The 24,293-nt window shown below is 34.7% G+C and overlaps 2 protein-coding genes across 3 annotated transcripts in view; one reads left to right on the top strand and one right to left on the bottom strand.

The window, feature by feature from the left end:
• The first annotated feature begins 271 nt into the window (after positions 1 to 271).
• Positions 272 to 18,773, top strand: LOC125050808. Of its 2 annotated transcripts, none has more exons than XM_047650834.1 (6): positions 272 to 657; positions 14,043 to 14,241; positions 15,960 to 16,101; positions 16,775 to 16,889; positions 17,882 to 18,066; positions 18,441 to 18,773. In XM_047650834.1, the coding sequence occupies exons 1-6, from the start codon at positions 313 to 315 to the stop codon at positions 18,718 to 18,720; spliced, it is 1,266 nt and encodes a 421-aa protein (XP_047506790.1). In that variant the 5' UTR covers positions 272 to 312; the 3' UTR covers positions 18,721 to 18,773. The 2 variants fall into 2 exon arrangements, with proteins under 2 accessions (XP_047506790.1, XP_047506789.1); XM_047650833.1 differs by having other exon boundaries at positions 17,882 to 18,111.
• A 1,026-nt stretch (positions 18,774 to 19,799) lies between these two features.
• LOC125050816 (dynein axonemal heavy chain 2) overlaps positions 19,800 to 24,293 on the bottom strand; it is a 90,482-nt gene continuing 85,988 nt past the window's right edge. The window contains exons 77-81 of the mRNA XM_047650845.1: positions 23,020 to 23,122; positions 21,831 to 21,988; positions 21,130 to 21,245; positions 20,450 to 20,583; positions 19,800 to 19,966 (exon numbers count right to left, since the gene is read on the bottom strand). Coding sequence (XP_047506801.1) covers positions 19,827 to 19,966; positions 20,450 to 20,583; positions 21,130 to 21,245; positions 21,831 to 21,988; positions 23,020 to 23,122 — 651 coding nt within the window. The 3' untranslated portion in view covers positions 19,800 to 19,826. The remainder of the gene's footprint in view (positions 19,967 to 20,449; positions 20,584 to 21,129; positions 21,246 to 21,830; positions 21,989 to 23,019; positions 23,123 to 24,293) is intronic.

Below are 24,293 nucleotides of genomic sequence, written 5' to 3'. Positions count from 1 at the left end.
ATACATACCCTCACGTTCACACCATCATGCAATACAACCGAATTAGACTTAGTTAAATGTATTAAATATTTTATAAAAAATCTTTTCGTAAATATTTGCACTTTCTTGTATATAGTCATATTTGGCTCCACCTTTAGTAAAATTGTTTTTTTGTTATATTTATGTTAGAATTACGAAATAAATATATAAATTATCGGCATTAACTAGCACAGTAATTTATATGTAATCCGCTTATAATCGAAGGGCCCAACATCAGGGCGTTTACCTTATCCACACAGGCCGGTTCAGTCGTGCGACCGGCGTGCTATCAACATGTTGCGTATCGCGTTACTCCTGTGTCTCATTACTATCACAATCGGTTTGACCACAGAGAAATCTTTCGCGCAGAGATTAGACAAACTCTATGAAAAATTAGAAAAGTTGACGGCGCCTAATTCAAAATTGGAACCAAATAAATTGTATGCAAAGTTAGATAGGTTTAATTCGCTATCACCTGACCATGCCTTGTCAGAAGATGAAGAGCTTCTCTCGGCTATGCAGCTTTGGGGGGGAATGAGTGAGGAGCAGTTACGAGGACTGGTCAGAGAGTTTCAGGAGATGAAAGAAGAAAAAAGTGAGAAGATCATTGAGGATTATAAAGACGACTGGGCTGATGATGTAAGTTTGCTATTTTTTTGTATAGTTTACGCTTTGCATCGTAATCTATTAATTATTTACCAACTAAATTCCTGTGCATAACATTACATAATTACTTATTTTAATAATTAAAATTAGAGCATGGTACAGAAGATAAATTAAATGTACATTATTACAGTACTATCGGTATTATCTTTATTAATATTACTTTTTCCTGTTTAAGGACATAGCTTAACATCAAAAGACAAGTTAATTCGAGATATATTCGGAATAAGTTTAAGGAATTAAATATTATAGCACTATCTGGTCAATATATTATTGAAGCCTTGTTGTATATACAAAAAAATATAAACGATTTTAAAACAAATGGTGACTTTCACCAGTATAATACGCGAAATAGAACTAATTTGAGTGTACGACCAATCAGGCTCCAGAAGATATCCCACTTATATGGACATTGTATTCGTTTTTACACCAAACGGCAAACTCGAAATTAGAGAATTATCACTGAATAAATTCAAAGCTCTCGTTAAACTAAATTAATCAATAAATTATTTTTATAAATTTGACGAATATTTTAATGATCCTAATCCTTGGGATTGGTTTGCTCCAGTTCAAACGATTTGTAGGCTTAGCGATTAAAAAGAGTGGCGGAGAGTTTCTTGACTTGCGAACTTGTAGTAAATGTAAATTTAGAATCAATTTATCATCATTTCTGTTGACGTTCATAAGTGTACGTGTATGAATAAAGTTATTTTGAGTTTGAGTTTGACAAAGATTTTATTTATCTTCTATTTAAATATTTATCAATGAAACAGCGGCAGCGGCAAAACGTAATTCAAATCCCTAAGTAGATCTAACACTCAAAACACTTTGCTTTATGGGTGGTCCGTAAACATTTTTTGTGTCCGCAGTCACTTACCTTCAATAATAAACGATTCGTTCATTCCTTAAGAAAATACACAATTCTTCCACTAACTAGCATTTGTGTAAACTATCACGCTTAAACGGCAAAGCATTTTTGGATGAGGTATGGAGCAATAAACATAGGGATTCAATGTAGCAAGTTAATCTAAAGAATTCTTTCAATAACCTAAACACCGTACCATGTACTAATATTATTTTTACATAAGATATAGTTCCAATAGAATTAAAAGACCCTAAGTAAAATGACCATAGATTAGACATATGCTACCTATAATTAAATTGCGTTTTAATTATTATATATGAAAAAACTGATAAATTACACAGTTACTTGTTAACATTAACTGCAAATCGTAAAAATTGTTCCCGTATTCATACCTATTCTTTCAACGATCTAGTCTTTTACATTTTTATTAATAAATTAATAGACATATGTAATTAGAAAAAGAAAATACCGTCGTATGAAATAGAGATCTTATAATCAAAACAAAAGAATCGGTATATTTTTTTCATAATTCGGCATTGTAACAAGTCGATTTAAATTTGACGCTGAAATTCAATTATCTGGTTAGTAACAGGTAGAGGAAATGACTTTATCTCGCACGTGCGTTTACGTAAACACGTGTTCTATTTAAAGTGCTATAAAAACTATACTATTAATTTTTGTAACAAAAAAGTTCACTTCCGGACAAAACAGAAGCCTATTATTATCTATTTTAGGCGACCCAAGTATGTTTTCGATTCGTGCTTTGCCATCGACAGGTTTATTTTGTAAACTTTCTTAATATATGAGCTTTTGTGAACATTATTTTTTACTTCGAAGTATATACTACTACTTGTTCATTCATATTCAGTGCTTACGAATTTTTTAGGTTTAATTCATGCATTTAAAATTTAGATTTGCTAACTATAAATCATAAATTTAATGATTTTAGAACGGAACCTTCAAAAAGAGTTACTGATTCTTAAAAAGCCGGCAACGCACTCGCGAGCCCTTTGGCATTGAGAGTGCTTGTTAGTGCTGCTCGATTCAACGTTTAAGATTTAATCTGGTTTTACCAGATTTATGGTTCTTTAGTATTCAATTTGGATTTATATTTTAAGATCCACTTAATAATAATAGTTCTGCCGTTTTTTATTGCATAAGTTTCATAATACTGGCCCAACAGGGCTCTATAATATTATTAAATGCTAAATTATTGAAATTAAGCTCGCTTAATAGGGCGGTAATAAAACCGAAGCGTCGTACTTAAGACGGCTCATGACTTCTGGAATGTGGATGATTCCTAGTTGTAATTAAAGTGTAGGCTAGGACATGGCTTAGTATTTATTTATACGTTCTAAAACAAACACAAACAAGAAAATATGACATCGCAAATTTAACACACATATCTACAAATACACATCAATTACATTAGAACATAAGCAATTTAACATTTACTTAAGAAATATATGACAAACATAGCTAAATTCAATGAACTTAATATGATTGAAACAGCTTCATCATAGAACGTCAAGGCAGTATACGAAATTCCATCCGTATCAACTCGATGTTCCAACTGAGCGTTTTTAAGGCAGTTTTTGCCAGCACCACTATGTAGAACCAGCTGCCCATTGAAGTAATTCCGAACCAATTCATCCTACAAGAAATAACCGCACAAATTTAAAAGGCCGGCAACGCACTTGAGTGTCCTCTGGCATTAAGTGTCAGTGGCGGTATCACTTAATATCAGGTGAGCTTCCCTCTGGTATATATTTAAAAAAAGCTATATTTAGACATTTTAATCCATTTTAATGTGAAATGTCAATTTTAATGTGAAATGTCTACACTATAATATTTCTATATGTATTCTATCCCGAATCTTCTATTTCAAATAAGTGGTTGTATAATAAAAAAAATATTATGGTATTTTTTTTGATAGACCTTGTCAAACAATGGATCTAAGAAAGGATGAAAAATGTTATCGTTATTTTATTTACAAAAGCTTGCCAACACTCGACACATTATGCAAACATTACACAAAGAGAAAAAATCCATCAATTCATATATTATAGAAACTAAAGTATAATTGATTTCCATGTGTGAGGGGAGCAACTATGGAAGTCCACACCTAGCTCGAACGCAATTAATTTTGTAATTACGTAATACAATTCTCTGTACTAATTTTAATTATAATATTAATAATTCTGAATTGACTATTTAAATAAATATAAATAGTCAATTCAGAATTATTATTTAGATAATGAGTATTATAAAAACACATTTATAAGTTTGGTCCCTGTGGCAGTGTACCTTTAACGCTGGCATCATTTCCTCACTGTATTGCGATGCTTACTCGTAGAACTGTATTGTTATGAATACTAATAAATAACGTTATTTTTTTTTCACGTTCTTTATTAATCGTTTATTTATATATATATATATATAAAGTTTCGGAGAGCCCAGTAAAGATTTCCGGTATGATTGATATATGTGGAACAAAACAAAATATTTAGACGTGAGTTATAATTTATGAGTTAATTAGTCGGCCGGCTTAGCGTGACCATGAAGCTTTGGCTTTAATCCTAATTATAAGCTTTATTCGTTTGAATTGCATTGCCACTGTGGAATTTAGCTAACAAGTGAACAGTGATAACTTTTAGGGTTGTCAACATAACGTTTAGACAATTTGCAAGTATTTCACGAATTGAACGATACACAAAGTTTTATTGTGATATAAGGTCAAGCTTTCTGCAGTAACCTTTCTTAACATATATCAATATATGTGTCTCATACTTAGGTAACTAACCAGGGATCTTGATGCTAGATATGGAGTTCTTCTTTACATTTAACCCGTACTCGTCGAAACAACAAGGAATAATTTCAGAATTTTGTTTCTCAACAATAATAAGGGTTGCCTGGAAGAGATCGCTTATTAGCGATAAGGCCGCCCGTTGCATCCCTTATAATTGTTATGTATTGTGTTTCTTTTATTTGTAAATAAATAAATAAATAATTAAAAGTTTTCACCAATATTCTCGAATCAAATATTTATAATTTTCGATTAGTGAATTACGATATTTGCCTGCGGTTAAGGTCATTAGTAAGAAACCAGTGGCGCTACAACCTTTTTAGGCACCTCAGATATCTGTTTCACGATCATTTGGAAATCTTATAGGTTAGTAGGTGATCAGCCACCTGTGCCTGACACACGTTGAAACAGGATTCGGAGTCTACTTTTTAGATTTAAGGCAAGCCGGTTTTCTCACGATGTTTTCCTTCGCGAATGTTAAATGCGCACATAGACAGAAAGTACAATAGTGCACAGCCACATTGATCTTATTAATTTACCTTCTTTATTCAGTTTATAAACTACAAGTTAATTTATTAGTTAATAAGGTTCTTATATACGCATATTCCACTCGCAAAGCTCCAAGGATTCGATTCTAAAAAGTAATGTTCTTTTTTTGCTAACCCTATGGATTCGCGCTACTCACTGGCGATTGGCTAACTTGTCGTATATTCGTTAGGGCTTTTGAGATAAATTTAACTATTAAAATCGTGATTTACTGATATGACTGACACAAAATTGGCTGCTAAGTCGTGTCTGTTCATTTGAGATATTCATATTGTCATGTTTGAGTCGTAAATAATTCAAAAGCTTGTAATATGATATAAATAGTTATTATAACTGATTGAGCAAGCTTTATGGTTCGCTGTTGACTAGTGATTTACCTTCATACGAGGAGAACTAGACTTTATACTACTTGAGTTAGATATTTGCCTGAAGTACGGTCACAAACTAATAGGGGAATATTAATAATGAAATATTATTTTTCAAGGCATATTCTTTATCCATTAATGAGGATATATAATCCATATTCCAGACGAGTAAAACACGAAAAATGCTCCTCAAATAAATCAAAATTTAAATGCTTACTTATTTATAATCTTATATAATCGGCTTATAACATTATTGAGCGGCTCAAAAGTAATTTACATCTTATTTAGTTGTCTAAAAGCGTCTACACACGACAGTAAAATCAGAGGCGATATCGGGAAAGTGTTGGGGAGCACCTGAGATAGCCTCGTGGTGCAAATCGAACTCTAAAAATAAAATAAAATATGTTTATTATGGAACATAAGATACAGGTATCACTTATTTCACGTCATTAAATTATTAATCCCTACTCATCGGCAAAGAAGACAGAGGTTGTAGGCCGAGAGAAAAAGCCGGCGTAACAACAACAAACAACACTTATTTTAAAACAAATATCGCAAATTAATTAAAAGTAGCCTGTCTAACACTAGTCCCAGGCCCTTTTATCTACTAGAGATCTAACTTCGTAGGCTGCCGATTCGACTTTGAGCCGATTTCTTCCCCATCACCATTGTCCCGATATCGCAACTAATTATAGGGCCGTGTGTAGACGCTTTAACTCTAAAGGTGATTTTAAGGTTCAACTATAAATTATATTAAAAGCCAGGGGACAGGGATGATGGAGTAGGTTCGCTCCCTTTACACAAATTATGACGAAGATGTAAGATTTCGTTGGAAGTACCAGTTCTTTACCTCTTGAAGGGATCGACTCTTCATATAATTGTATGATTTATTATATTCGCAGAAATACACCCATGGAGTGCTTCATACGTTTTCTATTCAAACATACTTTTCTGTAACGATAATAAATTTTACCTATTATTCATGCTATGGCCACATCGCCGGTATCAGACATCCGTTCTACCGCGAGATTTATATAGAGTTTATGTCTGCATACATGCATGTGTATCACCCCTATATCGGCAGTTTTAGGAAGAACAAAATAAGGAACCTACTACAATAATGTTAACCAAGATGTAAAAAAATGCCTATAAAATATCTTTCATCGCATGCGCTGCGAAAACTAGTGATAATAGAACAAATATATGTTCCACAATATTAAAGAACATATCGATATCTACAAAAAATGATTAAAAAATAAATATCCATCCGTGCGAAGCCGGACGGGCCGCTAGTTATCAATAAATATAAAAGCAATCGGGGGAAATACCCGTGCACTGCTAGAGAATTGAACCATCTGCACGTACGATCATGTTACACAGAATTCTTCGAGGTTGTCTTTAAACGGAAGATATTTATGTCATATCTTAATATATATATTTCTTGTGTGCGTGTGTATGTGACTGAACTCCTCCTAAACGACTGGACCAATTTTGATGAAATTTTTTGTGTGTCTTCAAGGGGATCTGGGAATGGTTTAGATTCACAAATCAGCCCTCCAGATGTTAAGGGTAGTCCACCCCTAAATTTTTATTTTTATTTTTTAGACAAAATTTTTAATTTCTATTTTTTTATGATACAGCATTAAAAAATACATACAACCCCTAACTTTCACCCCTCTACGATCAACCCCTATTTTTTATTATAAATGATATACATGGCGAAACGACGTTTGCCGGATCAGCTAGTATATTGGTAAAATTATTGAGTGTAACGTACAAGGATCAAATACGACTTTATATGGTACTACTCAGATCTCTGGGCTGGTAGCTCCCAAATACCAGCTTCTTCCTTTTAACCAAATTCAGCGAAGGGCTTGTCGAATTATCTCCAATGTATTGCTGATCTTGATTCACTCTCTCTCCGTATCCTACATAGTGTCTTATGGAGAGTGTTCTGAAGAGTGTACCTTACGAGTCGTATTAACACAAAATATCATTCGCATCGCCTTGATGGCGGGGTCCAATTCACAAGAGATTCTATTGTGAACTAACGAACTGTGGAATCAACTCCCGGTGGGGCACTTTACTGGGAGGTGACTCTGCTTGTTTTAAAAAATAGTATTCTCTTTCTTTGCAGGCCGGCAACGCACCCACTAAATGAGTGTATATGGACTGCGATGTCTTTGAGCGTCCCATAAGCTCGTTTGCCCTAAAAGAAAATAATGCGAATTTGGCGGATTTTTATATAAACATCTCCCGCTGACATAAAATACTCGGGGTTTGTAAAATATTAAAAGGTTTAAATAAATAAAAGGCGATTTTCATCATCTAAGTCTCTTCAACTTTCAAAGGACGTCTTGGTAGCGGTGACATCATAATTCTAAGAACTGAGATATGTACAAATAATGATAATAGTATTGACTGTGTAATTGGTATGGTTTAGATTGTACCTATCATTTAATATAACGTGAGAAATGCATACATAGACATATAATTTTTTACATACAAAAACACACACACAAAATAACAATAATCAAAGAAAGAAAAAAAAAATAATAAAAAAATTAATGATATTTTTTTTTCTTTCTTTTTCTCTTTCTTATTCGGTTCGTTTCAATTATGTATGGCGTCTGTGCTGTGGCTGTAATTGGCCCTGGCTCAGCATCATCCTGAGAACCAGAATGTTCCACAGCGCTGGTCATACAAATTATATTCCTTATGTTTTTTAAATTAAACAAAAGGAACATTATAAAATAGCCCTTATCGAGTACATAATATAATCGGAGTCCTCCAAATTCTTCCATTTGTCTCTCATCTTCGTTACTATTTTCAAATCCCCGCTATATCTTGTATTTCATCTTCCCTGGTTCCTGGCGGTCGTTCTCTCTTTTTCTTCTTTTTAGTATTTTTGACCCACCTGTCAACACAAACGCGGGCAATGTGACCGGCCCAATTCTGTCCACTTCTTCCTCGAGTCCTTCTAAGTTACATTATCGTTTAGCTTGTAAGCTCATCCAAAACACAAACGCCACTTTGAATTTAAAAAAAAAAAGCGGCCAATTCCACTGTAACTTTTTTGAGTGTTAAAACGTTTGTTATTCTTGTAAGGCTTTGTATCACACTGTCTTTAATTATCAAGCGAATAATACGAACGATTCATAGCCCCTAGGATCTTAACTCAATGTTTATGTTAAATAATCTACTATATAAAAATAAGTCGGGTTTTCCTTCCTGACGCTATAACTCCAGAACGCACGAACCGATTTCCACGGTTTTGCATTCGTTGGAAAGGTCTCGGGCTCCGTGAGGTTTATAGAAAATTCAGGAAAAATTTCAACAGAAAAGCGGGATCACCAAACGAAATGTTATATAAAAAGAAGCCATCTGGTGGCGAAACGGAGTTCGCCGAGTTTGCTAGTCATGTTTAAAATAAACATAGTGTTTATAATAAACCACACCCACGAACATAGGCTCCACCATCACGTAAATGTCGAGGCTATTCAACTCCTTGACACCACGGGCCTAGTATTAAGACTGAAAAGGACAAAGCCATTTGAACTATTGAATTAGTGTTAGTGCACGATAGTCTTAAATGCTTAACAGTGGTAAGTGAAAAAATTTAACACAAGAACACAGTGTCTTCCATGTATGTTATAGGTCTTTAGTTAGGCTAGATCGTAATTTTCCATGTCTTAGTAAAATATATGTGATTAAAAAATACTGTATTAGCTTTTTTGTTCCAACATAAAAACAATCAAGATGTATTTTTAGATCAAATTGTCGCGATTTCATATATTTAGGTCAAGTTGAGCGCAAGTTATCGTGAACAATAATCAAAGCAATTATTATTTATTGTGGGAATCTCAAATATACACTGTTCCCAAACAGGAAAATGCAATAGATATTATATTTCTTACTTCGAATTTTACATTTACTGCCAGTTCTCAAATCAAGGGCGTAGAACGGAAGAGAAGAACTGGCAATAAACTCTCCGCCACTCTTTTTAATCGCCAAGTTTTTTGTTTTACACAACGTTTTTAATGAGCTGCAACAATCACACCATGTTCGACATGACTTCTTAATTAATAGTTAATTAATAATAATAAAAACAAAGATTTGTGATAGAGATTAGCAGGAGGCATGATGATAAAGGAGCACGCACTTACATTCTCGTGTGAACAACACGCGTTGCTTGTCTTTATAATTAAAGTACTCTAAAGATCTCTTGAAAACCATACCTGTTTTACATTACTCTTAATATATTTACAACAAAAGTATTGAAATTATTGACGTCCAAGCCGCTATGACCCTGTTTTCACCGCGGAGCTCCAAGAAGCAATTAGCTGCCCGTTTGTTTGTCGGCGTATTTAATGCTGAGATAACCCGTAATCTTTGTAATTATTGCTAATGTTTAACCGATTAGCTATCACACTTATTCAACGTTAATGTAATAATTTAAGATCAGAAATGTAGTGGCTTATTTAAAAAAAAAGTGCGTGCGTACAAAGTACCTACACATGTCAGAAGTGAAACTTCTTTGGCAAACTAATTTTTAACTCTTGTTCATATACAAATCTAAAACTTTAGATTTCCGAGACTTAGAGGGAGGGAAAAAGGAAGATATGTTAGGAATTTAATGAATTTAATTTTCATTAAAATATTAAGTGTCGAAAATTAATACAAATAATATATTTATTTCTTCGATAATAAAAACACGTGGCATTTTAATTTACAATTCGTCATTTGAGATTTCAATAAATTATTTTGCATGAAATATAAAATACTAATACTTCATAAATTCTCTTTACGAAATTTTAAAAATAAAATTTCTATAAGGCAATTCACCCTTCTCACTCTCTCTACCAGGGTAGTCTAGTATCAACAAACTAATATATATCTACAGTATTTACAATATGCTTAACCTACAGAGTAATAATAATAATTTGTTTTAAGTTTCTATTTATACATCTTTAATTATTATTATTACTATGTAAATTTAGAATTAGTTTTAATACTGACATATCTATAATAAATCTAAAATTAACGTCAACGCTAAAAACATCTAATTAGCTAATTATCTCGAACACAGTTCATTTGTGTTGGAAAAAGACGCAAATTTGCTTATGAACATAATTTGCGTCAAACATTACATAAAACAATTTATTTCAATTGTAAGATATGAAACAAACATTGCTTCATTTCAAAAGTTTAAACAAATCTTAGGTAACGTAGGTTGTATGTGGGATTTATGAAAATCGTTTATTTTATCGCATAGGTGAGGTCAACTATGACAAACGCTCCGTTGATGAATACATTGCAAGCTTGCAACATCCAACTAAACAAAAGGTCGATTTAAAGGGTAAAGTCAACAGACATCAAATTCAATTATTTTTGTTAAATTGAGATTCTAGTGAAATTTAGTTTTATAAAAAATATATTTATTTACAATAATAACACTATCCTTGCAGTTTAATTACGATAATGTCAAAAAAAAGAAAGAAATATAATACGATAAATAATATTAAAGTATAAGTATGTGATATTTAAATACATTTAAAATAAAATAAATAAATCAGTGGCGCTACAACCTCTTTTTAAGTCTTGTCCTCAGATTTCTGAATCTGTTTCATGATCATTTTTAAATCTAATAGGCAAGTAGGTGATCAGCCTCCAGTGCCTAACACACGCCGTCGCCTTTTTGGGTCTAAGACGGTTTCCTCACGATGTTTTCCTTCAGCGAGCAAATGTTAAATGCGCACATAGAAAGGAAGTCCATTGGTGCACAGCCGGGGATCGAACCTACGACCTCAGGTATGAGAGTCGCACGCTGAAGCCACTAGGCCAACATACACTATCCTTACAGTACTATTATGTCTAAATTATATAATATTAAATACATAAGATACACAATATCGCTACTGTGAACTCACTCTGCGAACATATAAATATGTCGAAAATGTCGGAATTCAGCAGACGCAACGTCTTTATTAACGGGGATATGTGTAACAAACTGGTTCTGAATGGTATCGCAAACAACCTTGGCCTTCGCACATATCTTCTAGGTACAAGGAAACCGAGTTCTTGAAGAATACTTGGGTTACGCACCACCCCCGGAAAATAAAAAGTAGATACTATGCCAACTGTAAGTCCCCTCTTGTTTCTATTTGATTGTACCCAAGACAAATAATAAATCAAATAGTAAGAAGAAATCGAGTAAACTTATTTTGTATGCGCTCCATAAGACAGTATTGAATTGCATGCGAAGCTCAAACAGACAACTTACACTCTAACTTTTGTTTCATTATGTCAAGTGAAACATGATGGTTGTTCTTCACAATTTCCTTGATACTAACCACTGAAGTATTTCCGAAACAGTTCGAGTTCAGAAAAGAGCGTACCAATTCTAAAAACGCCGGCAACAAGCGAGCCTTCTGGCAATGTGAGTGCCTCCTATTACATAAAAAAAACTAAAAACTTGACGATTAAAAAGAGAGTCGGAGAGTTTCTTGCCAATTCTTCTGAGCTTTGACTTGGGATTTGGGAACTAATAGGAAACGTAAATTTAGATCTTCCTATGTTAATATTGATGATCAGTACATAGTAATAAAAATAATTTTGATTTGAAACCTATCACAAAAATTCCTCAAATGTCTATAAAAATATTGTTCAGATTAATGACAATAAAACATTTAACGACCATAAAATTAAATTATCATAAACAAGCTTTTAACATAACTGAAGTCGTAAAAATAAAACCATAGATCAAAGAGTTTTTATTGCTATCATTCGAGTCCATGCAATCATATTTTCATTACTTCTTAAGTGTCTATTGAAGTTGTTGCACAAAATGAACATTGGAGCTTATTGTATTGGAGAATGGATCATTTGAAATTTTCTTGGTTTAATAAGAATAAAGTTTTAAATTCCCGAGCCTCCAGACTATTTTCTGAGGGCTGTCCTATTGGATGGTTTGTTGAAGATAATTGTACCGTGTCCTTTGGTAATTGTTTGGAAGATATGTTAATAAAAACAGAACTTTATAACTTAAACTTTGAATTTATTAAATTGCTATCCAATAATTCCTTACACGTATGAGTCATTCCGCTCCATACATCCAGGAATAACTCCTGTGCGTGCGCACGCGTCTGTTTCTTTTCAACATTCATTTGTATGCTTATTGGTTGTGAGTGTGACTAACTAATTACAGGGATTGTGAGGTTTACAATTTTATATAAGGACAACTTATAAATAATACAGCTGACGTAAGAGACGTACCTACTTATATACTTAGTGATTATTATACATATATATAAATATGTTTACGAGTCAGTATTAGCCTATTAAGCTGAGGTCGTAGGTTCGATCCCCGGCTGTGCAAAAATTGTGTTTTTTTTTTCTTCCGCATTTAACACTCACCCGTACGGCGAAGGATAACGTCAAGAGGAAACCAGCATACCTTAGACCAGTGGTGGGCAAACTTTTTTAATGGCGGGCCACAAAGTTTAAGAAATTCTAGAGGCATTGTGTGTTAAAGCTTTCAATCATAATATTATTAAAACATTACAAGTTGAATCTACTTTTTCTTTTGAACCGGCAAAACGTTATTATAACGCGCCATATACTATCCATGTCGATGGAACCTCGGCGGGCCGGATTAAATAATTTCGCAGGCCTGAGTTATCCTACGGGCCGTACTTTGCCCATCACTGCCTTAGACCCATAAAGACAACGGCGTGAAGTGCGTATTAAAAAAAAAACAATTTATCACGAAACAGACACAGATACAGACTACATCTAAAGGGTTGTAGCGCCACTGGATTTTTTGAATATGTTTACAAAAACTGTATAAAATAAATAGTGATAGTTATGAATCGCTATGAATCGAATTTAGAGTCTATATCTCAAGGTGATTTAATACAATCTATCAAGGTGCCAGTCGGCTTATATTTTACAGGCTCTCCGACCGGAAATGTGTCATATCCTCCGAAGCAAAATTAAAGTTGTTACGGACAAATATCCATTGTAAGAGAAAGATCTTTTTTGTCTGTAAATTGGATCGATAGTGATTTTATTTTGGCAATAAATTGTTAAATTTACCTTAAACTAAAGGACAAATTTCTTATGATATCGTCACTCTAGTAAATAGAAATTAGCATTATTTATATGTTGTAGTAATTTGTAAGTCCCTTCGCCTTTTCGGTCATTAAAAAAACGATTGAATCTATTATTTCATTAATTCTAAACTAATGTTTTAAATAGCACAATCAAAATTTACTTCCAACACTCAAATATTTACAATTTTCTTAACCTACATAGAAATAATTAAAATTTATAAAAAGACAATTCAAACAAATTCAAAAAGTTTTGTTCCTGTACGTTTAATTCAAATAGGCCACATTTCCTCGCTGTATTGCGATACTTATTCGTTGAGCGAGGAAAGCACCAGCTCTGGGGTTACCGGTACTATCTACCAGCTAACTTAAATCGCCTGTGCACTTGAACCCCACGGCCCAAGGAGTCTCTACTCCAAAGGATACAAAATCGAAGTTGGAGAAAAGACTAGAATATTCGAGCCGTTTATTATTTTCCGCCTGTTCTGCGGCTGCCCCAGCTTTTTTGATTGTCTGGAGGTGAGACAGGGCTAACGTGTCCACACAAGTAGCATCCAATACCAAAGCCCGTCCCATCTTCCAAGCGATCATCGGCATCCCAAACGGCGATTTTTCATCGACTCTAGCGATGAATAAATAAATAATTATACATAATAATATTTTTCTAGGACGATGGAGATTATGCAAACGACGACGCTGAAGAGTGGGACCCCATCGAAGACGAAATCAGTTCCACCACGAAACCGCTCCTCAGCCTTGGTGTGACCCCCTCAGCGTTCACCCGTTTGGACGGATACAGACACACCATTGTGTCTGCTGTAGATCCGATTGCTGCTACTAATGAGAGGCCTAGGATCTTGGATGATTGTGAGTTTCCTATTCTCATAGATATATCGAAAAATATAATTGGGTTTACATTACTTTAGATAGTATTTCTTTAAATAGTTTATTTTCATTCTATTATGATTTAATTTTTAAGCATAATGGTTTGCGCACAAGGAATATCCCTTTATATACTTCCTAACTTCGATTTCCGAGTAATTTATTTATTCATTTTATTTATGCTTCGTTACATTAAAAGAAAAGGGTGCGTGTACTTATGTACGCGCGTAAGAAGTTTTACTTCTTTGGCATTATTAAAAATAGTTTTTGATTGCATGCAAATAATTAATTACAATTAAATAATCAAAGAAGTTTAAATTTGAAAAATTAAATATATAAATTTTTATTATTATTCTCTTACATTAAGTGTAACATAAATTCTATTATTATTCGAATGTTGTTTTTAAATTGTGTCCAATGCCGTAGCATCTTCCGTGGGCAACTTCATTCTGTTAATTTTGTGTCACGGTGCGCGCGCATCGTAAAATTTCACTCTTATCAATTTTTCATAGCGCGCCTAAAGAAGTATAACTTCAAAAAGTTGCCAACATACTAGGCTAGCGTACTCTAAGATGTTGTCATTGGAGAATCGTAGAAAATTAATTGATAGTATAAGATCCCGCTATACAACGACCTTCACCGAGATGCTTATTTAATGAAACTTATTTTATATTTAATTTAATATGTCAATAAATATAATCCATATGGGTTGCCTAGCAAATTTCAGTCCAGAGTATGTTTAATTAATATTAAAAAAAAAATTTTTTTTTATAATTTGCATGTAGTACATTTTTTGAACTTTTTTCAATCAATATTTTTAATCAGGGTAGTATTATATATGTATCACTATAACCTTCTTTTATACTAAAGATGAATATATACTTTAGTGTCACATAAAAAATATACACATAAATAATTAATTGATTAAAAACAACCTAACGTTTGCATATTCTATGGGCTTCATACTTTCGATTGGTATAGAATTTATCTAATAATCATACCGGTGAAATGTTTAAAAAAATATTTTTTTTTTAAATTAATTAAACATACTCTGGACTGAAATTTGCTAGGCAACCCATATGGATTATATTTATTGACATATTAAATTATATATAAAATAAGTTTCATTAAATAAGCATCTCGGTGAAGGTCGTTGTATAGCGGGATCTTAGACCATGATGTATCGTTTGCAATTGAGATATGCACTTAAAAATCCAGTTGATTGCCCCAACCTTTTAGCAAAATTAATTTCGTGTAACCTCTACCCCAGGCACCCCATCATTCCATTTATCCCTCCTTTCCGGAGAACGCGTTTTGGCCAAAACTCACCGATGTCCAGAGCATTCTGATTAACGAGCTGGGTCCGGATATCCATAGTTGGTCACACTTTAAAATCTAAATTTGCTTAATTTCTTTTTATTATCTCTTCGTGTGTGAAGTTATATTTGCCTATAAGTGCTTGTAACATTAAAAATTTCATTTTATTTTTCTTGTACCAATTCAGTGTGCCGAGCGTTGGCAAGATTTTATAAATAAATATACTATTCAGCGGATGACTTAAATTTTGCTAAAATAAAAAAGCGACTTTTGGGTGACGCCTGCTTAATTGTTCTTGAATTCATGGGTCTACATTTCTAACATCAACTTTATAATAAATTAATTATTAATTTAACTAACATTCAAACAAATCGTACGTATTTCAGCACAAGCAACCCCTGAAGAGCGACGAGAAATTCGAAAAGCCGTAATAACAAATATGGGTACCGTTGTGCGTGCGGCTAAATGTCTCATCCCTCAACCGAGATGGCTCACAGTTAGAAAACTAGCGCCTGCGGCAGATACTGTGTATGTATATTTTATACTAGTAAACCTTCCATGAATCATTCTAGATATTGATGGTAAATAAATTCCACGTAGATTTAGTGTTATCGTGAACATTCAGACAGATCGTTCGTTCTTTCTCCGTCTTACTTTGAAAATCACGAAACACGAAAAAGTATTTTCATTTTTGAGGTTAATATATAACATGGAACACAAATATAAGGCTTTCTCCTGGCTTTTTTTAAAATCAGTTCAGTAAATCGAGAGTTATCTTTATCTTATAGTTAATATAATATTTATACTAGTTGTATTTACAATAATTGTTGCGACTGTCCATACATCGAAAGCATATAAGATCTCATATCATATCAAGAAACGACGACTTAGCGCTAAATTTGACTCCGTGCGTCAAAAATGTATTTGATTTTGACATACCAGTCATAGTTCCCGCTATCTATAATCTGTGCCTACAAATCACTACGATGACGTTATACCCGCAAACGCAAAGGATGTTATCCCGGCTAAGGATGTATACAACTTCTCAACCTGAACCTTCGGGCCTGTCAGTGATTAGACTGATCCCTTTAGGTTAGAGGAACAGTACACCAGCCTTCCTTCACAAGTTTATCAACTAGAAAAACTTAGCAAACAAATTGAAAAGAATGTCGAATATTTAAGTTTCATACATTTAAAACAGGTATATGCCACCATGTGTCCAGCTACATCGCTGTGCGCCAGATTCTGGTTGCTGTTACAATGAAGCAGAGGTCTGCGCACCCGTCGATGGGAAATATGTCGCTATATCTTTCTTTGTAAGTATCCATATTTGGCTTTTGCTATCCTACAAGATCTATATATTCAGAGGATACTCGATTACAACGGTAATGAAAATGGGTTGCTCCAGCAATAGCAATCAGTACGACTGACTTAATACCTGCAGCTGAGTTTCACCATCGGACGTCGAGGCAGAATACGAAATTCCACCCGTATTACCTCGACGTCCGCCGTTCCACAACAGAGCGTTTTTAAGGCAGTTTTTGCCGCGCACCACCACAATGTGGAATCAGTTGCCCACTGAATTATTTCCGAACCAAATCGACTTAGGTTTAAGAAAACAGCGTCTTTCTTTTTTTTTTTAATTCTTAATAGGCTGGCAACGCACTCGCGAGCCCTCTGGCATTGAGAGTGTCCATAGGCGGCGGTATCACTTAACATCAGATGAGCCTCCTGCCGTTAGCCCCCTGTTCTATAAAAAAAATGTACTAAGCGCCTTCACGATTTTACTGAGCAATTTTTTTTTTTTTTTTTTAGTATAAAACAGTTGATGTTTTTTTAATTTTATTTTATAGAATAGTACAATCTAAATCATGTTATATTACATTTGAAAACCACTGTAGTTATTAATCTAACAATAGCAGTCTTATCAGGAGCGAACAAATGCATATAAAAATAATTCTTCAACTTGTTTTTAAAATTGCTTAAAGTTAAATACCTAATAACTAACCAGGTAGACCATTTTTTAGCGTTAGCAAAAAAATTCTCTCACCACTTGACGTTTGCTCTCGAAGTACAGAGCCCAACTTGCGTTACAGCTTGGGTCTGTACTTCATGCTCAACTTCTTTTAGTATGTCATCTCGAAAAAAGTGCTTGACTAGAAGACATTGATTCACTTTTTCTGTTATGCAGTATTTTAGTGTTTAAAAATTTCCCTTTTAGTTAAGCACATTTTTTGAGTTATGTTTAAGGATAAATTATGTCTAGACATAAGGAGAGAAAATTTATTAATTTATTCTCATTTTTCAGCTAAGCAAAGCGGATGGTAATCTCACAGCATCGCGTATCTTATTTTTCAACCATACACGGTGCGCATGCGTTTCCAAAGACACCCTACAAAGCACTGCTCGCACGAGAATCGATCGAGTCTCTTCTGATGAAAGACGTGAATCCAAGGAGAGACAGAACGATTGGAGAGCTACTGAAGAGCCAAGGTTAGAGAGAGACGAAGAACAGACGTCTCCGCCACAAATGCGGAGGTAATTATTTCTTTATTACTCAGAGGCTGCTGAATCTTTCAGAACTGTGTTGTAGAATGTTCTATGTTGTGGCTAAAACCTTTTAGGTCTGGGCCTCAGGATTTTGTATCTGTTCCATTATACGCAAGTATGTGATCAAACGTCTGTGCCTGACACACACACGTTGACTGTTTTTGATCTAAAGCTAGTTTCCTAACTTTTCCTTCATCGTACGAGTAAGTGTTAAATACGCACATAGACAAAAAGTCCATTGGTGCACAGCCGGGCATCAAACTCGCGACCCCAAGGCTCAATGGTGACCAATTTCCTAAAGAAACTTAATCTTTCAGATGCACATGTCCCCGCCTCTTCCGAAGTCAAATAACAGATGGCGCCTGCTACTGTGTTTGCGATTGGCCCGACGCGACGCGGCGTCGCGAGTGTCTCTCTCTAGCGCGTGGACGTGAGCACTTTGGCCTAAGAGACAGAGTATGCGTCGCGCAGGGAAATTGCAACGCGCCAACTTGCGAATACGGCGCTTATGAAAGGCATTCAGGCAGATGTCCCTTGAGGAGGTATAAGCGAAGATTTCACGTGAGAAGTCGGTACAACCCAGAGAAAGCTGTGTGATCTTTGGTTCAATGTGGAGCTTATCGGGAAAATAATAAATATCGCCACTGTTATGGGCTTCTACTTTTATTTAATACAGCCTGAGTCAGAGGCCATAAATAAAATTTATACAATTAATAAAGTATTGTGAAACTTATACATAATTGATATTAATTTTATGATTTTTGTTCATTGTATTGTGCCATATTGAAGGAATTATAGACTTACCTTCTGAATACATTAAACGCAAACGTTACAATCCAACGCTAAAATGCCAGTCGCTATAGTTAGTTTGTATTGAAATAAATGTTAGCCCAAAGAATGTCGGTTGCACTGAATATAACGTGAAGGTGCTTTTATTAAATACTTTTCTGCATAATATTTCGTATACATATGTATTCTAGCGTTAAGTTCATTATAAGTTGTAAATAAATATTTAAATTTGTATCATTTAAATTATATTCAAATCCTAACACTAGGTTTTTCCAAGCTTTTTTATTATAAAACTGAAAAATAATAAATAAGTGTTTGAAAGTGAAATTAAATTTAAATTAACAGTCAACAGGCAAGGCAAGCAATGAAATGTCTTCGATCCAAGTCATTTGCCTAGCTGTTTGATCAACTGGCTGAACATCTTTTAAGCCGGTTGCAGACCGAAAACTAAGCTATGCCAAGGCTAAACTAAGCTATGCCAAGCAAGCTAGGCTAAGCTAAGCTAGAAATAAATAGCGTGCACACCAACAGCTAAGCCAAAGCTCAGTCAGTGTGGCGAAGGATGTGCAAATGGTGTGCGGGGTAGCGGGAGGGGCTTAGCTTAGCTCGTGTAGCTGCGCATCGGCATACACAACTAAATTAGCTTCGCATATTTTAGTTAGCTCACATAGCTTAGTTCGCATAGTTTGCGGTCTGCACACAAGTATGGAAAACTGCGTCAGCTATGCGAGCTAAGCTAAACTAACTTAGCTTAGCTCTTGGTCTGCCCTTGGTCTTGTAGTGGCCTAATACGGGTTGTATTAGGCCACTAGTTAAACGGCTAGTCTGTTTTTTAACGGCTAATTAAGCTAGTTGGCTGCGACATATACATGAATAAAAACACAGAAAAGTTGAAGAAGTATTTAATAAATAAACTAAGTAGCTAAAGTACATAGCAAGGCGGTTCCTCTCTTCACCCAGAAGTCGGGTATTTCCTTCCCAGAGTGGAGATCGACCGCCACAACGAAGGCGCCCATTCGCTTCGGGTAGTAGTAGCAAGGACATACGTAGCGATCTATAAAAATACGTTTAGTTACAATTACTGTCAGTTATTACTATAGTTTTACGCCGTAGTCATATGGACATATATTTATATATTTCGTTTAACTAATGTAACGCTGTAAAATTTTACATATTTCAGTAGCTACGCTGTTATGTCAAATAAAAAAAAACCAGTGACGCAACAACAATCTTTAGGTTTGGGCCTCAGATTTCTAAATATGTTTCATTTTTGAATCTATTAGGCAAGTAGGTGATCAGCCTCCTGTGCCTGACACACGCGACTTTTTGGGTCTAAGACATGTCGGTTTCTTCGCGATGTTTTCCTTTACCGTTCGAGCGAATGTTAAATGGGAAAAGAGACAACTCCATTGGTGCACAGCCGGGGATTGAACCTACGATCTGAGAGTCGCACGCTGAAGCCACAACACTGCTCAATTCACTGCTATGTCAAATAGGATATAAAAAACAATTAATATAATAGCGAGAGTATACTTACTGCGCAACTTTCGTCCTGTTGCACGAATTGGTTTAAAGTGTATAGGCGTAACTGGAAACACGAGCTGCATAGGTAATGGTTCTTGGAGATAACCCTCCTTCTTGTTCCAGCTAGCGCCTTCTAGATATAGGCCCCTATAATAAAACTTTATTATTTATTTATTTATAACTATACAACTAACAGCTTATTGGTATAGTGGCATCAGATCTCGAGGCCGATGAGGGCATATTACAGGTATACCCAGTCGCAGAGGCTTGCCGCAGTCAGGGGAGAGTGGAGGTTGTGCGGCGCCCATGGCCCCTCCCAATGCCAGAGGGCTCGCGAGTGCGTTGTTTTAAGAATTTGTACGCTCTCTTCTTGAAGGACCATAAGTCAAATTGGTTCGGAAATACTTCAGTGGGCAGCTAGTTCCACATAATGGTGTTGCGGGGTAAAATATGCCTTAAGAAACGCTCAGAATTGAAGAGTGCAACTGAAGAACAGCTTATAGCCAAGATACTTGTCTAACTTTATTACCGTGATTAATATATTTAACGTGGTTTTTGCAAAGTCGCTTTAAGAACATAAAATGTCGGCTGTTTCGGTGACAGTATTGAGCACTCGCAACGCCTTAGTTAATTAATTTATTGTAAAATAGATGGATTTTTAACTATATGTGGTGTAATTATAACATTTCCTACCGTATATAGACACCGCCATCTCTAGGCGGACGGACGAACGAAGTCTCTTCCAAGGGCATCACCGTAAACTCCCAACACAACGTGTCTATGGGCCAGCCTTCGCCACGAGCTGTCGTCTGTCAAAATTACTATTTTATGGGCCCACAAAATAAATTTAATAGTTTATGACATTAGCGCGTTCCTCAATTTTATATTAGCCATAATTGCACTCTTACGAACGTTTTTGCTACGTACAGTACGTAAGATCAGAGTAGTACGTAGTTAACACAATAGAGCTATGAACATTTGAATACAAAACTTGAACAATTTGAAATCAAACGAAATAAAAAATCAAATAATATCTTATTTTTTTTAAATGATTGGACAATTCACACCAATTGACCTAGTCCCATGCTAAGCTGGTGAAGCTTGTGTTATGGGTACTAGGCAACGGATATACATACATATTATTGATAGATAGATATAAATACATATTTAAACACCCAAGACCTAAGCACAACACCAAATGCTCATCACATCGATGTTGTGTCAGCCGGGGATCGAACCGGTGTAACTGTCACTGTCAAATCAGTGGTACTAACCACTAGACCAATGAGCCGTCAACATAATATTTCAATAATCAATCCAAAAAAGTTTGTTAGTAATTGTCTCTTGACAATTTTAAAATGTATATCCTGACTCCCTAAACTACTAAGACTAACCTGCATAACAGCAGTAAGGAAGCCAGTAGGGGCAACTAAAGAGGGAAGCCAGCAAAGCGTCGGCGGAGAGCGAGGCGCATTTGCCCACGCGCCCAAGTGGCCGCCTCGCAGGAAGAGCTCGCGACACCACGCGCCCAAGGGCTTCATTGATGGGCGGGCTGGAGATTTTTATTTCATAACAATTCAACGTTTCGTATTCACATAGCTATTTTTTATCCCCCTAAATTTAATTTTTTAGACAAAATTTTGTTTTATTTTTTATGATACAGCATACATACAACCCTTAATTTTCACCCCTCTACCATCAACCCCTACCTTTATTATAGTAGATAGTTATTTTTATTGAAATAAAAAAATGTTTCCTTGAATATACACGGCAAAACAACGTTTGCCGGGTCAGCTGGTATATATATTACTAGCTGACCCGGCGCACTTTGTTCCACCTTACAGTCTAATAATATCGTGTTAACTTTAGTTAGACTTAGAATTTCATTAAGGTTAACATTAATACAAATTCTGTTTGCAAATATAGAAATGTTTTATTGCGTGCCATTGCGAAAGAAGAATGGCAGTTTTACACATTAGGCCTCTTCTCTCGAGCGCCAATATTGCGTTACTGCATGTCAAAGCACTTTCTGATATACAACATTTTTTGATGAGGTAACTTCGATCAAGATCAAATCATGCATCTCTTCATTCACCTCAAGATCGGAATTTCTTGAACTGACACGAATTCGACGTAAAAATGATGCGTAGTTTTGTCAACGGATGGCACCACATGCTGTTTGCATTCGTAAAATTAATTTACTTATTTATTGTTATTCGATAACTTATCCGATATTTTAGTACTTATTCTGTTATTCGGAGTTGAGAAGAATCCACTAAAAAAGATATAACTAACATCGGTCCAGCCGTTCTCGAGTTATAAGTGTTGTAACAAACACGACTTTCTTTTATATATATAGATATATATATTTCCGATCTACTGCTATAGTGTCCAGGAACTTTTCCCCATCTCTTATATAAATTTTTACTACTAAAATACGTAAAATAAATAAAAAAAACAATCACAGCTTAAACACAATGAATTAATCGCTATTAAATACAATTTGACTGATAATTATAAACTCGAATTTTCAATACACAAATTAATCTAGTGGCAATTTGAGCCTATACAAAAATTAATAACCTTTTTGCCAGAAAGTGGGAACTCTCCCTTCGAAAATACACGTGTACATAATTTCCAGCATTTCAGACATCACCACCAGGCCTTCAATGGCACGACGTAACTCCTGTTAAGAGCAAAATAGGCTTCAGACTAAGTTGAAGTGAAATCAGTCCATACGAACTGGAAAATTCCCTTAAAATTAAATTACGGTGGCGCACCGACCCTTGTTCTAGCCTCCGATTTCTGTATGTTTCGTAATCATTAATTTTCTTAATCCCCAGGTATACTCAGATTTTTCATTCCGTAGAATTCTGACATTTCATTAGTGTTGCTACTAAAAAAGTTCTCCACCGAAAAAGGAACAAATTTGACCTACTAATTCCAGGCAAAAAGGCCTTTTAAAAAAAATAAAATGTTATCTTTACTTGCGCGTTTTTTACTGTTTGTGATGAAAAGGGACGTAATTATCACTCGCCGTTAAACCACTTTCAATGTGGAGCACCGCACTTAATAAAATGGATGCATTAACTAACAATACATTCACACATGGCGCTGGCCTGTAAACAATAGCTCCGGTTATTTTATTGTTTATAAATAGTTTCGGTGCATTATTTCAATTAAAAAGTAAATCAGTGAAGTTTGTAAAAGTTATCTTTGTGGTAGTAATGTTAAATAAGTATTTTTTTATGGAAAAGTGACAATAATAGCAATAAAACATTTGACCCATTTGACCCCTAACATTTTACATAAAACCATATTTTTGCTTAAAAATACAATTTCCAATCAATCTACAAACTAATAAAGTGACAAACTTACCGGTAAAGTGCTATAAACTAGTGAACTACGATAATAGTGAAGAAACATATAAATTAAGTGAATCCTTTGTTCTCCGATGTGACTCACATCAGTTGAATTTTAACGTATTTTCAAAGCAATTTACACAAATAGAAATAGATTGCTTAATTTTGAAACACATGTAATAGGCCTGTTGGCTAGTGGTATTATCTCTCTTCCTCGGATTCTCACATAACTATTACATGTCCCGGTTCGAATCACATCGGTTCAAGCCATACATCTGTTAGCAATTGTTATCATTGTATTTATATATATATTTTTTTTATAATGGAAAACGACAATGTTACAATGAGAAGAAAGCAAAGAAGATTTATTGATTCCCTTAACCTTTCATCTAGTTCTGGTCAATCGAACTGTGACTGTTATGACTCAACAAGTTTACCAGACATTTCTACAAGAAGTTTATGTGAACATTCCGAATTATTGGAGCAAATAAAACA

The sequence above is a fragment of the Pieris napi genome, chromosome 7 (assembly GCF_905475465.1).
Source record: "Pieris napi chromosome 7, ilPieNapi1.2, whole genome shotgun sequence".
Classification (NCBI taxonomy): domain Eukaryota; kingdom Metazoa; phylum Arthropoda; class Insecta; order Lepidoptera; family Pieridae; genus Pieris; species Pieris napi.
Note: the sequence above shows the minus strand (reverse complement) of the source record. Positions and strands in the feature narration are given on the sequence as shown.